The 17,622-nt window shown below is 46.6% G+C and overlaps 1 protein-coding gene across 10 annotated transcripts in view; it reads left to right on the forward strand.

The window, feature by feature from the left end:
- The window catches only part of NRG2 (neuregulin 2), a 162,112-nt gene that overhangs the window by 96,076 nt on the left and 48,414 nt on the right, over nt 1–17,622 (forward strand). Inside the window, exon 1 of one of the 10 annotated variants that reach the window (XM_016166349.2) lies at nt 15,925–16,582. The exons of the other annotated variants lie outside the window; for them this stretch is intronic. Within the exon in view, the coding sequence (XP_016021835.1) occupies nt 16,492–16,582 (91 nt within the window). The 5' untranslated portion in view covers nt 15,925–16,491. Of the gene's footprint in view, nt 1–15,924; nt 16,583–17,622 lie in introns of those variants that run through there. 10 annotated transcript variants of the gene reach the window in all.

Below are 17,622 nucleotides of genomic sequence, written 5' to 3' on the forward strand. Positions count from 1 at the left end.
AATTTTCATGTGCTACTTGACATTTGTATATAGTCTTTGGTGAGGTATCTGTTCGGGTCTTTTGCCTGTTTTAAAATCAGATCATTCTTTTTCTTATTGTTGGGTTTTAAGAGTTCTTTACGTATGCTAGATAACAATACTTTATGAGACATGTCTTTTTCAAATATTTTCTCCCAATCTGTGGCTTGTAGTCTCATTTTCTTGACATTGTCTTTCTCAGAGCAGAAGTTTTTAGAAGTTTTTTGTTTAGGTTTTTTTGTTTTTGTTAAGGCATAATTGACATATAACATTGTGTAAGTTTAAGTTGTTCAAAGTGTTGATTTGATATATTTATACATTGCAATATGATTTCCACCATAATGTTAGTTAATACTTATATCACATCATATGATTACCATTTCTTTTTTTGTGATTAGAAAATTTAGAAGTTTTTTATTTTAATGAAGTACAGCTTATCAATTATTTCTTTCCTAGATTGGGCCTTTGGTAGTGTATCTAGAAAGTCATTGCCAAACACAGGGTCATCTAAATTTTCTCTAGTGTTACTTTCTAGTAGTTTTATAGCTTTGCATTTTACATTTAGATCTATCATCCATTTTGAGATAATCGTGAAGGGTCTAAAGTCTGCCAATATTGATTTTTTTTTTTTATTTTGCATGTGGATATTCAGTTGTTCCAACACCATTAGTTGAAAAAACTGTCTTTGCTCTATCATATTGCCTTTGTTCCTTTGTCAAAGATCAGTTGATTATATTTATGTGGGTTCTGTTATTGATTCTTTTTGTCTATTCATTCTCAATACCACACTTTCTTTTTTTCAATAAATTTATTTATTTAAATTAGTTTCAAGTATATAGTACATTGGTTAGACATCTATATTATTCATAAAACAATTCCCCCAATTGCTCCCTCCCTCCCTTGGCCCTCCAGTTAGCCATCATATTAATGCTGACTGCATTCCCTGTGCCATACTCCCCATCCTTGTGCCCAACTATCAACTACTAATTTGTACTTCTCCAATCCTTCACTCCATTCTCCCAGTTCCCCAACCCCCTCCCCTCTGTCTTTCACCAAATTGTCTCAATACCACACTTTCTCGATTACTATAGCTTTGTAGAAAGTCTTGACCAAAATCAATCCACTGACTCTTTTCTTCTCTTTCGATGTTAACTATTAAGGGACTTGCATCTCTCCATATACACTTTAGAATCAGTTTGTCAATATCCACAAAATAACTTGCTGAGATTTTGACTGGGATTGCATTGAATGTATAGATCAAGTTAGGAAGAAATGACATCTTTCTATTCACAAACATGGTCTCTCTCTCCATTTACTTAGCTCTTCTTTGCTATCTTTCGTCATAGTTTTGTAGTTTTTCTCATGTAGATCTTTTATATATATTTTGCTGAATTTATACCTAAGTATTTCATTTTGAGGGGTGCTGATGTAAATGAAAATGTGTTTTTAATTTTAAATTTCATTCTTTTCATTGCTAATACATAGGAAAGTGACTGACTTTTGTATATTAACCTTGTATTCTGCAACATTCCTGTAACCACTTTGTTATTTCCTTTTAAAGCAGAAACCTTCTCAAAAGATGGTAGCTAAACTTTTTTGGTTTCACATACTTCCTCTCCCCTTTGGGCTTTCTTTTGTGCTGTTTTCTCTGTCTGGAACAATCTCCTTTTCCTCCCCTCAATCTCTACTCCAGGTACAACCCTTCTTCATGCCTGATTAATGTCTTCACAGTCTCAGAGAAGCCATGTTTTACACTGAGAAGGCTTCTTTGACCCCTTGAGTCTGAGTTAGCTGATCACCCCCTACTTCCCTCCTCCACAAGATAGAATCCCTGCCCTCAAGAGACGTGTGGTGTATTTGGGAGACCAGTCACAAAGATGATGATGATAATAATAATAAACAAACATTTAGCTCTGATTTAAGGAATTTACCTAGATTAACTCATTTAATCCTCACAAATGTGAAGATTAATGAGAATTGCTGACCAATACCCTCAGGAATGCTCCTCAGCCTATAAAATAGAATCCAGATACCTTAGGTTGGCATGTAAGCCTTCACATCAGGATCTACATCTACTTTTCCAAGCTAAACTGGATTCCTCACTATGCCTTGTTACAATCTACACATTCCTGCCTCTGAACTCTTGCATATGCTATTCTCTCTGGAATGTTCCCCACCCTCTTTGGTTTGGGTGAATTTTACCCATCCATCAATGTCCACCAGTTGTTGTCTCATTTTTCCATGACCACTTTATCCTCCACAGTTCTATAGCACTTGTTTCCTAGACCACTTATTTTTATTATGAACCTAAGCAATTTTATAGGAAGAACACTATGGAATACCAAACAGGTAAATCCTTACTGCTCAAAGTCTTATGATTTTGGTTGAGAACCCCACACAGCTGCCTCTGGTGTGGTTTCTGCCTTGTTTAATTGCTGTATTTTGTTCACAAGCTTTGTAGATCAACATAGCCAACATATTTGTCATTAAAGTGGTTACCTGGTATTCCATGGTGTATAATCATTGCTTCTCTTTTAGACCTCTGTATTATAATTCAATTTTGCATGCAAGCATATGCAAGAAACCACATCTTTTGTCTGTTAGTATGACAATTGCAGGCTCCTCAAGACTGGGATTATTTTCAATATCATCATATCTCCCACTGGGCTTAGTTTGGGTATACCAGATGCTCAGAGAATCCTGCTCAATTGAATTAAACTTTCACAAAGCTAGTCATTTAGTCATGTAATTCACTCCCCACCTCTACCCTGATACAAACTAAACCATAAGGCCTAAGATGTGGAATAAGAGAGTATCCTGTACCATTCTCCACATGCTTGATCATTCTAACATTGCATCTTTCATCTTTTCACCTCCTATGGCCCCTCCTCTATCCAGAGTATCACTTAGCTGCAGTAATTCAGAGAACAGTCCAAATTGTTTCCTCAAACAGCTAATGCATACAAGCTATACATAAGGACCAGGTCCCTGGCAAGTACCTCTTGTTCTTAGTAACACAGGACTATCTGGGGCTTAGGGGGTTATGGAGTGAATAAGATTAGTGACATTATAGCTGCCATTTCCCTGACTCTGAATATAAACTCAAAACTCACAGAATTACCTGCTTACTCTATATTCAGATGGGTTATATATAGATTAACCTGGCCTGGCTCCTCTGCTCTTGGGAGGGTAAACATTTCAGAAGCACATGCTCCCTTCCACAGGCAGGCGTAGCTGGCTTCAAACAAAACTTTTATGTGAAAATTCTCTCTGAGAGAAAGGGAAACAGATATTAGAAGTGATTATTTGCTTTACAAAAATAGTTCAGGAAGGGTTTCCTACAAAAAACACAATCCCATCAAGCATGAAGTGTGATCCAATGGCCAGCTCTTCAGATCACTGATATGTGATATTCCTTCTTAGCTCCCTTTGCTCATATATTCCCTACCTTTTGGAAGTTTTCACACTCCTAGCTACTTATTCAGTGTTTTCTACTAGTCGACCCACCCTATTCTCAGAAAATTCTTCTACCTCCTTTCCTATCCGTTCTTTTGATCCTTCCTGGTCAAGTCCACTGGTGATTTTTTCCTGACCTCTAAATACAGGCCTCTTCCCATGAGCCTCTGCTTCAGCCCTTCTTTTTTCTCTCTGCACTTTCTTTCTGGAGGGCTTGCCTGCCCTGATGACTTTAATGATGCACTTTAACAGTGACTCTCTTCCAACCCTATCTTCAACCTAGATCTCTTGAGTTGTCTCTAGCGCTGCATTTTCAGATATCTGCTAAGCATGGTATGCTGGCAGCCCAAGTCCAACTTGTCTAAACAGCTCAAGCAACTCTTTCCCCTATTTTCCTAATTTTTATCAGTTTTCTAGTCACTAATGTTCAGAATTGTAAGGCTTGTCCAGGCGACTTACTAACCACATCTTGGACCTTCATTTTCCTCATCTGTTATATGGAGATGATAATGCCCTCTCTACCTCGCTAAGATGACTGAATGAAACCAAGTATGTGGAAACACATTTTAAGCTGTAAAAGGGTACACAAAGAAAAAGTGTAATCATGGTATTATCTTTGGACTTTTGTAGGTCACTATAGCCACTCTGTCACCTTGTGTTACCATTTTGTAAATCCCTATATCTTTCATCCATCCTTTTATCTCAATTCTTGTTATGACCCCCATTGTCTCACCTAGTTCTATATCCTCTAATTTAGTGGTTCTCAGACTGTGGTCCACATAAGAATCACTGAGAGGAACTGATGAAAATGCAATTGTAGTCTCTGTAGCAATGGTACTGGGACAACTGAATATCCACATGCAAAAGGATACCTCACACCACATACAAAAATTAACTCAACATAGGTCAAAAGCTAAAATGAGAACTAAAAATATAAAACTCTTAGAAGAAAAAATGGGTTTAAGTCTTTCTGACCTTGGATTAGGTAATGGTTTCTATGGTATGATACCAAAAAGTATAAGCAACTGAAGAAAAAATAGATATTGAATTCAACAAAATTAAAAATTTATGTGCTTCAAAGAACATCAAGAAAGTGAAAGACAACCACCCTTAGACTTGGAGAAAATTTTTGCAAGCCATATATCAGATAAGGGACTTGCATCTATAATATATAAAGAATTCTTACAATTCAATCATAAAAAAGATAAATCACCTAATTAAAAATGAGCAAAGAACCTTAATAGACATATCTCCAAAGAAGATATGCAAATAACCAATATGCACAAGAAAAGATGCTCAACATTATTTGCAACATGGAAATGCAAACCAAACCCACAATGAAATAATGTAATATTCCAAAAAACATTGAATTGTATAAATGGATGAACTGTGTGGTATATGAATTATATCTCAATAAAGCTCCTTTTAAAAAACACACAATGAGAAACCAATTTACACCTACTAGGATAGCTAACATCAAAAAATGTAAGTAACAAGTGTCGACAAGGATGTGGAGAAATTAGAAGCCTCATAAATGCTGATGGGAATATAAAATGATACAGCCGCTTTGGAAAATAGTCTGGCAGTTTCTCAAAAGGTTAAACAAAATTACCAGATGACCCAGCAGTCTCACTCTCAGGTAGATATATACTCAGGATAAATTAAAACATATATCCACACAAAAAACTTGCTTTACAAAAACACAAATGCTCATAGAAATATTATTGATAATAGCCATAAATAGAAACAACCCAAATGTTCACCAAGTGATGAATATGTAAATATGTGGTATAGCCATATAATGGAATATTATTCACCTGTAAAAAAAAATGAAGTACTGATACATTCTACAACATGGATGAACCTTGAAAACAGTATGTTAAGTGAAGAAAGCTAGTCATAAAAAGACCATATGTTGTATAATTCCAAATCTATAGACAGAAAGGAAAACAGTGATTGCTTAGAGCTGCAGGAGAAAGGAAAAAGGGGGAGCTAAGAGTACAGAGTTTCTTTTGGGGTGATAAAAATGTTCTAAAATTGCTTATAATAATAGTTGCATAACTGAATATACCAAAAACAGTGGATTGCACACTTTAAATGGGTCACTTTTATGGTATGCGAACTACATCTCAATTACCTTTAAAAAATACAATTATAAGGGGCAAAAAATGGTGAGGACAAGTTACAAGAAGCTTTAACTGCCAAGCTGAGCAGTGGGGGCTGGATTCTCTAGGACATTTTCCCAAAGTGTGTTTCATAGACCGTCTGCATCAGACCAAAGACCAAGTCTGGCCCCACCCCAGAGACTAATTCAGAATATATTGGATGGGATTAGTACTCATTTGTAGCAAGCACCCCAGTGAGTCGGTAGCAGGTGGCTGCTGCCCATTGTGGAAAATGTAGTGCTGATCAATCTTGCTGCCTCCAGGCTCTATTCTGCCCTGCACCACATTGCTGCCAGATGAGCCTCCAAGAGGAGAACTTGGGTTGGGTCACTTCCTTGCTCAGAAACTTTCTATGTCCTCTCATTTCCTTGGCATGAGCTCCAAGAACTCTTAAGCCAACTGATTCGCATCCTCTTTGCCCAGGCTTATCTCTCAGGACTCCCTACATGAGACTTTTATGTAGGTCAAACAGGAATGTTAATTATTCTCTGAACCCACTTTGTCAGTCCCTCCTCGTGTGCCTTTTCTGGGCTGTTCCATATCTCCAAGAAAGCATTACCTATATTCCTATCTTATCTTTTACAAAAGAAATGTTACCGTGATCCTTGCATTTTAACGAGATGGTCATCTAGAATTTAGCACAGTCTTTCATAAACTTTTAAGCTATGTAATTCTGCTGCTTATAAATCGGATAACAATACTCAGAGTTGTTATGAGACAATATGTGTAGAGCAGGCAGCACAGCCTGGCACGTGTTACTGTGTAGCATGTGACAGGGCCTTCAGTGCATAGGATATGTGTGTGGAGGTGATAGTGCTGGCAAAATTCGGGTGGCACCCTCTCCTGGGAAGTTCAATGTCCTCCCTTGAGACCTGTATAGACGCCACTGTAATGTGTCCAGGACCTGGGGGGCCTGGCCAACACCAAGCTTGTCAAGCCTCAGTAGCTCAGCTGGCGCCTGCTGGCACCTCAAAGTAACTGGAAACTGCTGAGCTGAATCCTCATTTCAACCAGTGACCTTGAGTGGAAAAGCTCCCCGCCCCATTGTCTACCTCGTCTCTGCTTCCACAGCAGGAGAGAAGACTGGAGAATGGATCACAGCCTATTTGGTAATGAGCTCTTAAAAATAAAGCAATGATTGTCAGATAATTATTTTACAATGCAACAAGAGCCCCCTTGCAACCATCTCAGTAATTGTATTAAGCCATTATATTTGTAAGAACCTAAGAGAAAGCAAACCATTAATTAGCATTTTGTCTTTCCTCCCTCTGCCCCTTCCCCCTTGAATTATTGGAGCTGTACCCTGGGGCCATAGCACCAGGATGCAACCACGAGGGTGGAAAAAATTAGGAGATACAAGGGTCAAGGTTCACTGGAAGGAAAGAATGAAGAGCAATGGAAAGTATCAGAATTTTTGTGATTCCAGTGTAACCGGCCCCAGGGCCCACCATGGTCTAGGACCTACGTGAGGTGGGGCCCCAGTATCTCTGTGTCCACTCCTTTGGACCAGGAGTGGAGCCTCCCGTAGCTGTGAGGCAAGCTGAGCCCAACATGGGCACGTTCCCAGGGGCCTCAGAGCCTGTGGGTGGGGCGGGCACCTGGGCAAACAGAACTAAGAAACGGGCAGGAATGAATCAAGGACAGCTTAAATATGCAGAAATGTAGCTCATACCTCTGGGCAAAAATAATCCCAGAGTTATGTAATGAATGGGAGGGATATGCTAGAAGGGATGAGGCTTCGAGGTGTGTACTAGTATGAGTGGAAGAAAGAGGGAGAAAGAGGATTCTGGGGGATTTGGCAGAAGAGCTTATGAAGCCGATACACATATGTATATGTGCATGTCATTCTTCTTCGTGGAGCCCTGGAAAATGTGTAGAGGAAAGTAGCTCTAGGTGAGGTTGAGTTCTCTGTCTAAGGTGGCCTTAAGGCTACTCCAAATGTGTGGGCTCCCTGGTCCTGAGGTGGTAGGGACAGGGAAATGGCCAGAGGCACAGGTATGGGGTTTGAGGCACCACAGTTTCCCTTTTGTCAGTGCACCTTCCTCTGACCTTCATACTCCCATCCCCACCTCACAAACCCCACCTCCAGCCTTTTCTGCTCATTGGAGTCTTCCCCTTCCTTTTATAGGAAGCGCACTTTGACTGACCACCCCATGTCACACTAACTCTCTCCTCAAGGAACATCCGGGATATTTACTCTGATCCTCTCAGGAAATTATCCATAAGGTGCCGTGAAAATGCTGTCCCTCCTTTAGATAGAACCTTTGCATCCTGCAGTGCCCAGCACCATGCCTACCACAGAGCAGGTGCTAAGTGAGCAAGTCTGACACTAAGGAGCAGGCAAAGGCCAGGCAAAGGAGAAGGTGCCAAGGCTCTAATGGGAACCCCTCAGGCAGCTGAGCTGCTGAAGCCACTGGCTGCTAGGTGAACCCCAGGGACTAGGGGTTGGTTAGTGGTATTGGAGGTATAGGCTGATTTAGGAGGGAAGACAGTATAAAGTTACATAAAGGAAGCACTTGGCTGGACATCAGTCAGAACCTAGAACAATGTGGGTAATTAGACAAAGGCTTGTGGTAGGCACTCACTGACCACAGTTCTCAGAACCCACTGTTTCAGAGTGGGTGGGAAAGGGAGTCAGATTCACCAGAAGCCTGGGCATGACTGGGACAGGGTATAGGAAACAGATTTAAGGGTGAATATGGGTCCAAGAGGGCCATCGAAGTCACCATCATTGTCATGATGGGGGTAGGGGGAAGGTTGCCTTGATGCTGTGGCCTATAGCTCTAAGAAGACTGCAAGGAATTCTGGGGCAAAGTGGTCCAGGTGCAGGTGTGCACAGTTCCTGAGGCCATGTATGTGTGCACTGGTTCCCACGGGCATCCCCATATACATCCACAGGCTGGCTTACAAGAGTAAGGTTTTCGGGAACTGGTGGTGAACCTTCCAAAGGTGGGAGAGAGGCTGCTCCAGGGTCAATTGCAGGAGCAACAATTGATGGCAAGGGATGAAGTTCTCAGAGTTGGGGACATATTTAGAGACTCAGAGCTCTTCTTGGAAGTTTTATTGCTAAAGTGGCCCTTGGAGAGTACTGTGGTTTCCCTTGGTCCACAGGTAAACATTAAGGCCCAAAGAGAAAATGTACCCCAGATACCACCAGAGAGAAACTGGCCGAGCTGAAAGGAGAAAAGTTTCTTGACCCTATCTTGATATCTTATCTGCTTGGAATGTGTATACCCTGCTTCTGGGTGAATCATGGTATTCATAGCTCCAGGGTGCTCCAAAGCTAAAAGCCTAAAATTCTGGTGGTTTTTATTTTGAAGCTAGTTATAGAACTTTCATAAGCTATGAAAGGGGGCTCTGAAGACAAGGAAAGGGGTGGTTTGGGGTAGTGAAGAGGAAAAGAACAGAGCTAGAGTTGAGTCTTCAGGGTCCTTGAGGCCTGCCACAGCCACTGTGAAATTAGCATCTGTGAGGCTGTCCCTTAAGTCCCAAGAGGGCTGTCTAGCGTAAGAACCAGCACCCAGACCAGGCCAGGGAAGCTGGGCTGTGGTCCCAGGAGCAGCCAAGGCTAGGGTGGCAGGGCTGGGTTGGGTAGGGCTAGGCTGGGCAGGGCTTAGAGAGAGAAGAGAATTTTTTGCCTCCAGGCTCATAAATGCCTATATTGGGCAAGGCCTCTTGTTTCTTTGGGTGGTGACCCAGGAGTCTCAAAATTTGCCAGCCTGCTTTGAATTGTCTCCTTCTGCTTAGAAAGGGACTACAACCTTCTAGCGGAGCCCTCTTGGTCCTCAAGGGGATGGGAATGGGCCCTGGCCCTTTTAGCCTGACCTCCCAGAGTGGATAGAGAGATATAAGCAAATTCCATATAGTGGGCTGGCCCCTCATTACCCTGCCACACTAGAGCAGGACCTACTAGGCAAGGGACAACTGTTTATGGGAAACAGAGCTCCCTTAGGTTGCTGATCCAAGCAGTCACTGTGTCCCCAGGGTGGTGTAGACAGTAGCTAAACCCTTGTGCATGGTCCCCACGGCCCCCAGGCCAACAAACAAGTCATTATGTCATTACATAAATAAATTATGTACTTAAACAGGACTCAGTGTGTAAGTGCCAGTTAGCATTATTGGTGTGTAATTATGCAGTTAGCTTGAAGAGAGAGGCAGGCAGAAGGGCTGAATCACCCCCCAGCCCCGGGAAAGGTAGACAGGCTCCCACCTCTCAGCCCAGGGAGAATTGTGGCTCTGGGTCACATAAGATAAAGTGCTGGAGTCTCTTAGGTATCTCCAAGCAGATGGGGCAATTTACTCCACGGCTAGGCCCTGGAAAAGGCTGGAGCAGGCATCCATGCCCGCTTATTCACCTGACACGCATGCCTCAGGCTTTCTGCCAGCCTAATAGAGGGGCTCACAGACAACAATTTAGGGCTTCTGCCAGGCCAAGAGGCCACAGAAGGAAAGGGCTGAGGGACAACGTGGAGCTAGGAGAAGGACCTGTGGACCAATGACATCTCTTCCACTCCGTGGGGCTAAGGGCCACTCACTCGTCTCCTCCCAGCCCTCTCTCCTCTTGCAGGCAAGCTTGGAACCCTGAGATTCCTCAGATGGGTGGACCTATCAAGATCATCTAGTCCAACCTTTCATTTTCCATTTCGGAGGCATGCCAGAGAGGGAAAGGGACTTGCCCAAGGGCACCTAGCAGGTCCCTGGGGACACTGGAATTAACTCCTGGCCTGCCTCCCTGCTGCCTCTGTTCTTTGTCATCTCACTCGCACTCCTGCCACCCCCCCCCCCCACCACCACTGCGGCTGCTCCGGTTTCTCACTTTCTCTCCCCATCCTACTTCCAGTTCTGCCCAGGCCTGCCTGTTGCCTCACCTCTCCCCTGGTTTGCTCTCCCGTTGCAGCCTCTGCTTTCTTCTCCCGGCCCCTGGAGCCAGGGGAGGCTCCCTACCCTGTCTTTGGCCAGTGCTTTCACTCTCGGTCCCTCTCAGTGTGTCCTGGGGCTACTCCTGGGATGGGCTGCCCCTTCCCTTCCACTTCCTTCTCACTCCCAGGGGGATCTGAAATGAAGGAGAAAGACTAAACTCCTGAGCAGGGAACATGAATTTTCTATGTTTGGGACTGGGTGGGCTGAGGCAAGAGGAGTCTCCTAATGGTGGGAGTGGAGACAAAGGTGGCAGCTCCCAAAGCTAGGGCTCAGCTCAGGCTCTAGGACAGCTGACCTCTGTCCCATGGGAGCAAAGGGAAAGGGGATCTAGTTAAAAGGGCATGGCAGGGAAGCATGAGCCAATGTCTTAGCACTGTCCTCATTTCTGGAAGATCACAAATGAATGGAGGACTGGTTTGGAGCCTGGTAAGGCTGACTGATCTCGGTCTTTGCAGTGTCAGGGCTCAGGGAAGTTCATGCACTGAGATGTGAACGAGTATATATGTTGAGTAGGTAGGCACAATTCTAAGGGGGAAAACCAGGGTTTACAGCTCTGTTTGTGTCTCCAGACTCAGTCTCACCTGGCAATCAAGTGCTTTTCCACAGTAATCTTGAGTCCCTTACTCCTTCAACCACCTGATTCTTGTGATCTTCCTGAGCTGGAAAGCAGAGGCCTATTTTGTAGACTGAGTTCCTGGAGTGGAAAGGATCTGCTTAGACTAATTTAATCTCAGGAGCAAAACTGGGTTCAAGCCCAGGTGTCCTAACATCTAACTGATGGTCCACACCATGCAACCCCCCTTTTGGTTCACATCATGCAACCCCCCTTCTTTTTGTCTGCCCCATTCTCTGCAGGCTGTCTGAGGGAGGTAGAGTCATGAGTGAAGTTGTATGAGAGAGAACTCCGTCCTGGTTTACAGGGATGCTCAAGCTGCAGCCGGGTAACAGCTCTGGGGAGAGGCGTTCTCTGGGCCTGATGAGCGGGGAACTGTCCCCCATGTGCTCCTCTCCTCAGGGCATGCCATGCTCCAGCCAGGATCCCACCACATCCGAGTCACAGGGGTAACGGAGCTTCCCAGACCTTGCATAATTCCCCACAATGAGTGATGATTTCTCTGGTCCTGCAGGGAGTGGCACCTCAATCTATTTTCTCCTCTGGCAGCCTCCCTGGGTGGGGAGTGAGGGAGAGGAGCCTCATGACTTGGAAGCACTAAAATGGGGTGGCTGAAGGTAAGGTTAGCCTCATCTTCTCTGAGGACTTCTAACTCCCCAGCAAACATGCCATGGCTCAGGGCTGGGTCAGGGGTGCCCTTTCCTGGTGCTGGAGGTAGGCCTAAGGAGCTGCTGCAGGTTCTCCCTGGCCTGAGGTCACTGACTCTCTCCACCAGGCAGTGAATCCAAGGTCAGGGGCTTGTCCCCAAAACCCCTTTTCTGGAGAATTTTATAGGCAATCCTCTTGGAGCCCCAAGGTCTCAAGTGGGGGAAGGGGTAGTGTAGTTGTTTTCCCCCCTTTTTACTCAAAGGCATTTTTGCACATGACTCAAACAAGTCTAAACTTTCCCAAACTTCAAAGTTTGCCCATGGCACAGCCTCAAAGTAGAGATGAAAATGTTAAAAAGGAAAAAAGAAGTTTGTTAGCCAGTTAAACATTGTGTTTTGCTTCGTAAAGGAATTGAATTAACTTGTTACGTTACTATGAGTGTCCCATTGTGAAACAGGGATAGGGGAGAGGCTTCTCCTCTGGATGATGTGGTCTCTGGGTCATCCCCAGGTTCGGCTCCTCTCCCACATGAGACCGTGCAGGCCATTACACAATCTGTGGTAAGAGGAAGGAGTTCCCACAGCAACAGGTCCTGCTTTTAGGGTCATTTTCAGGCTCCTGGCAAGAGCCCTGGTCCAAGCTGGGGGTGCTCCAAGTGCCAGCTGTCCTTCCTCGAGCAGTCTTTGCTGCAGGAGAAGGGAGGGCAGGCTAGCAGGAGCCCTGCCGGCATGCCTCGTGCTGCCATGTGGCTCCCTTTACCTGCCTGTGACCTGGGCGCTGAGCATCCTTCACAGGGCTGTAGGGATTGTTCAGGTCCTGGGGCCAGTGGTTGGCCTTAAAAAGGCTTTTTCTCTGCTTTCTCTCCCTCTCCACATCTTGAGCAACATCATGGAGCCATGCTTAAGAGTCTGGGATCTTGGTCCCCAACAGCACTAGTTGTTTGACTTGGACAAATAAAAATCATTTCACCTCTCTGTGTCTCAGCTTCCTCATCTGCAAAATGCGAATAATAGTAGACTTATGTCAAAGTATTATAAAAAAATCATATATTAATAATATAATGTTAGCTCCTATATTCACTGCCTTCCCTCCTTAGTTCGGGCCCTCCTGACCTGACCCTCACAATGTTCAGGTTCTGGCACTTAGTAAGCTCTAAAGAAATACTTAAGATTGACCTGCTTAAGTGATTCCCTTGTATCTACTATGTTCTCCTTTCTATCCACCCTACGCACTCTAGTCAGATTAATTTTTCCAATGCACATGTCACTCTCTTCCTCAAAAAATCATCAGTGAATTCTCTTTATTTACTAAATAAAGTCCAAAAGCCTCAGCCTGGCAATCCAAGTGTATCTCTGTGCACAGCAGTGTAGTGTGATGCTGAAGAGCAGGGCCCCAGTGAACGGTGGCTGTGGCGTGAGTCCCCACTTTGCAGCTTCCCAGCTACTGTTGATTTTGAATAAGTAATCACATTATCCCTGGTTTTGTTCCCTCTACTGTAACACTGAGATAATGACTGAACCTACCGAGAAGGGTACTGTGGGGGTGACAAAAAATAACACGTATAAGGAGCTTGGCACGCACTAAGTATCCAGTGTTTGCTATGTTAATTATTAGTAGCTCCCTGAGTTTCCTAACATCACCTGGTCTGCTCACTGTCTCATGAGTGAGACAATGCTTCCCCTAGGTCAGCCGTATCTCACCCATCGGAACCCCTTGCCTGCACCCCACCTCCATCAAAATCTTTTCCATCCTCAAAGACCTTCTTCAAGCTCCACTTCCCTCATGCTGTGTCTTGGTACCCCAGCCCATGCAGCATGCTCATGGCTCCTATGAGCCATAGCCTTTCTGACTCATATCAAGCCTTGAGCAGTCTTGGACTCCAGGAGAGCTTTACCCAGGAGAAGTTGTCTTCAGCTGGCTACAGGCTCCCACTTGGAGCCATTTTTGTCTTGCTGCTGCCCTGGGCCATTCTTTGCTAACAGGATGGAGTCACTCATCTACTCATCTGTCCCACAGGAAGGTACTGACCACTTTCCATGTGCCAGGGCTCTCAGCTCTAGAGGGGCCTGACACTAGTGGAGTGACAGAGGTGAAAACTAAAAACAATACAAAGTGATGTTTTCTTATAGAGACACATAAAAAGTACTCAGGAAACAGAGGATATAGTCATGGCCCTCTCTCGCCCCTCACAGACACTGGTTAAAAGCCTTTAGTCACAGACCATTGCTCTTAGGATAAACTCCAGTGTCTATACTGGGCCTGCAATGTTCCACGTGCCTCCTCTCTAAGCTCCTTTCACACATATGTGCCACCCCACACACCCCAAGTACAGACACACATACACTCACACACACTCACACCCACTCACCCCTCAGCACACTGACCATCTTTTGGTTTTGCAAAAGCACAAAAGCTCCTTCTTGCCCCACAGCTATTGAATATGCTGTTGCTTCCATCAGGAATGTCCTTCCCCAGCTCCCTTTAGTCCAGCCAACTCCTACTGATGCCTCGAATCCCAGTTTAAGTATTTTCTAGGGGAAGCCTTCCCTCGCTATAGTCTGTTTCCTCTATCAACCTATATGCCAACACAGAAAAATGTTTGTTTAATGACTATGTTTCCTTAAAATTTAACACAAATTTTAATTAATTCATTGTTTGTATAATTAGTTATTTGTCCATCCCCACCAAGACTGTAATGTTCATGTAAGCAGTCCCATGTCTGTCTTGCTCATGGCAATCCCCAGCACATAGCACTGTGCCTGAAACACAATTAAGCCTTACTATATATTTGCTAAATGAATAAATGGAGAGGTTGGCCAGGCTGAGAAGGGGGAAGGCCATTCTGGGCAGAGAGATTAGTATGTGCAAATAAATGAAGAGGAGGCAGCATGGTATGTGTGGCTTATAGGTAAATGTGGCCTAGGATTAGGGGCTAGAAAGTTATGAACTGGGGCCCAATGGAATAGGGCTTTGGACTCGAATAAGGAGCTTGAGTTTTACCCATGGGCAATAGTGAGTGAAGTAACCTGGTTTAAGTTTGAGAAAAGCTCCTTCTGATGGCCTTGAGGAGGTCAAAACTGATCAGACAAGACTTCAAGCAGGGAGACCAGAGTCTGTGGGACAGGAGGAGGAAGTAAACTGAGGCAGCCTGGATGGCTGAGGTAGGGTAGATATGAATGCCATTTTGGAAGCTGAATGAATAGGGAGTTAGAACAGAAGTGAGACTCTGGCTCTGGCTTTGCCCAGGACCCCTCACGTGAATGGAGGTAAAATTCACTATGCCTCAGTTGGGATGTGGGAGGAGGCATATCTCTTAAACTTGGTCTCCCCAGAGCTGGCCCTAGATGGGGCAGGCTTGAGGCCCCAAGAGCACCAGAGATCAGTCCTCTGCATGGACATCACCTCCATTTTCTCTCTTTCCGTGTCCATCCACAGTTCAGCCTCAAAGTCTGGTCAGGCCCCCAGGTAGTCGTGGAGCCCCAGAGTCCCTAGCTTTGACTCAGAGTCCTAGGCTGCTCCTAGCTCTCCTAAGGAAGATGCTGTCCAGAGAAGCCTTGGGACCCTCTCCTGAGGAGGCAGAGGACTGGCTGAGATGATCTTTGACTCGGATTCCAGTTGGGATGGCTGTAAGGGGACACCTCAGGCTGAAAGAGGCAGGCAAACCGCAGGCTCCGCTTTCTGGGAGCCAGAAGAGGGAGAGCCTTTGCTATGTAACCCTTTCAGCACCACACCCAAGCAGGAGGCAAGACGCTGTCCTTTTTGGCAGCCCTTGTCCAGTGGCTTCTGGGAGGCGTGGTTCTTGGGGTCGGTGTCAGTGTCTGAATTCACTTCCACGGGCCTTGAAGAGAGAAACCAGCTGATGCTGGCAGCCTGGACTATCAGAGTGTGTGTGGGAGGGAGGCTACAAGCCACCTGGGGCACCCGGGTCTCCCTCAGGCTACAGCCCCCCCACCCCCCGCCCCCAGCTGGGAGGGGTTCCTGGGTCATAGACCCCTGCAATCAAACATAAGTGGTGGCTGCATAAAAGGTATTCCCCCAGATGGTGGCATCCCATGGGGTTGAAGTCAGACTGTCAAGGATGAGGAGGCACGGGCAAAGTCCCTGTAAGGTCGTGGGGAGGGAATGGACACGAGGCAGTGGAGGAGACTGCAGGGAGCAAGAGTGCTTCCTATCCCGCTGGGCTGGCCAGTGGGCTTCATTTCAGTCCCTTCCTGGGCCCTCCTCTCTCTGTCTCCCCACCCCCATGCTGTCCTTAGCCTGGCCCTCGCTGCGGGATCTCTACTCCCCCCCCTTCCCCGATCACGGCTCAGGCCCCCAGTCCCGCTCGAGCCCCCTCTCTGGCGAGGAGGTCTGTGGCGCTCTGCTAGGACGTGGTCCGGCCTCACTCACTCGGTGGGCCCGGGGAGGGGGTCCAGGACTCAGAGCTGGGCCGCCCGCAACCCCCCTCCAGCCTGAACGGGTAGGGAGGGGGGACGAAGGCAGCGGGTGCGCGGAAGGGGAAGAGTTAAGGCCGCCGCTCCCCTCCCCCGGAGGGTGTGACCGCCTATAAGACAGGCGCGCGCTCGGGCACTGGGGCTGCAGGCAGCGGGGGCGCAGCTCGGCTCTAGAGAGCGGAGGCCGTTCCAGTCTACCCGCCTTGCATCCGTCCCACTGTCGGGAACCCCTAGCAGAATGTCGGAGTCCGGGAAGAAGGGCCGAGGCCGCGGCAAGAAGCACCCAGAGGGGAGGAAGCGGGAGTGGGAGTCCGACCCTCAGGAGAAAGGTAGGGTACCTCGGAGCGCACATAAACCCCTTTTCGCAGGGGGAAACCTGCCGCCTGCTCACCCGCCCCCTGCGCTGTGCGGGTGAGTCTGGGACTGTGTGAGCCGCGGATATGACAGACATCGAGGGGCGTGAGTGCCTGCGGGCGAGCCAGTTGCTGTGGCGGGGCAGGCAACAGACTGCGCACCAGAGCCGGTGTGTGGCTGTGCGCGCCTGTTCCCCGGCCACCGGACGGGCGGAGGGGGCGGGAATGAGGCACTGCCCTCTGGTACCAGCCTGCAGGTGAAGACCCCAGAGCGAGCAGCAGAATGGAGCTGGTAGGAAAGAGAGCGGACAAGCAGACGCGGGGCCTGGCGCGGCGGCGGAGCGCTCGGGAGCTGTCACTGCCTTCCCTTCCTGGAGTATGCTCCAGGCTCGCTCCCACCCATGTGCCACACCTCCTTGAGTTCTGCTCAGCCATTGGAGCTAGGGCAGCAGCGCCTGCCATCTCCAGAGACCCAAAGGGGATGCCCTGTCCCGCGGGGGAGCCCCAGAGAGTAGGGAGCCGCGCTTCTGTGATAGATACTTCCATGAGAACCGTACCAGACCTCAGACCCTGTGGTCTTCGGGAGTGATTCCCTGGGACTTTTGGGGTTTGTCCCCAAGGAGGGAGGTGAGAAGATGTTCTAGGTGATCAGAGCCTGTGCTGAGACCCACTTTGGTGTCCTCAGTGGGCAGCTTTAGGGTGAAGGAGGAAGGGCCCCCACTCAATGAGCTGGTCTTGGACTTGTCAAGGATAAGCTAGGAGTCCAGGTCCACCTCTGCAGATTCAGGCTCGCGTTGTTGGGGTACGGTTGGGTTCTCACTTCATTAACCTTCGTCAGCGTTTTTTTTAATGCCTGTTTTCTACTAAGCAGCAGGCTAGGCATGTTCAAATGCTTCATTTCCATGTAACAAATCTGGGGCAGCGAGTCCTAGCACCATTTTACAGAGGGAGCAACTGAGGCTGACTGAAGTTGAAGTCACAAAGTAAGTTCCTGAGATAGGTCTTGGGGGCTTCAA

This window comes from Rousettus aegyptiacus, unplaced genomic scaffold (genome assembly GCF_014176215.1).
Source record: "Rousettus aegyptiacus isolate mRouAeg1 unplaced genomic scaffold, mRouAeg1.p scaffold_m13_p_7, whole genome shotgun sequence".
NCBI classification, from domain to species: Eukaryota; Metazoa; Chordata; class Mammalia; order Chiroptera; family Pteropodidae; genus Rousettus; species Rousettus aegyptiacus.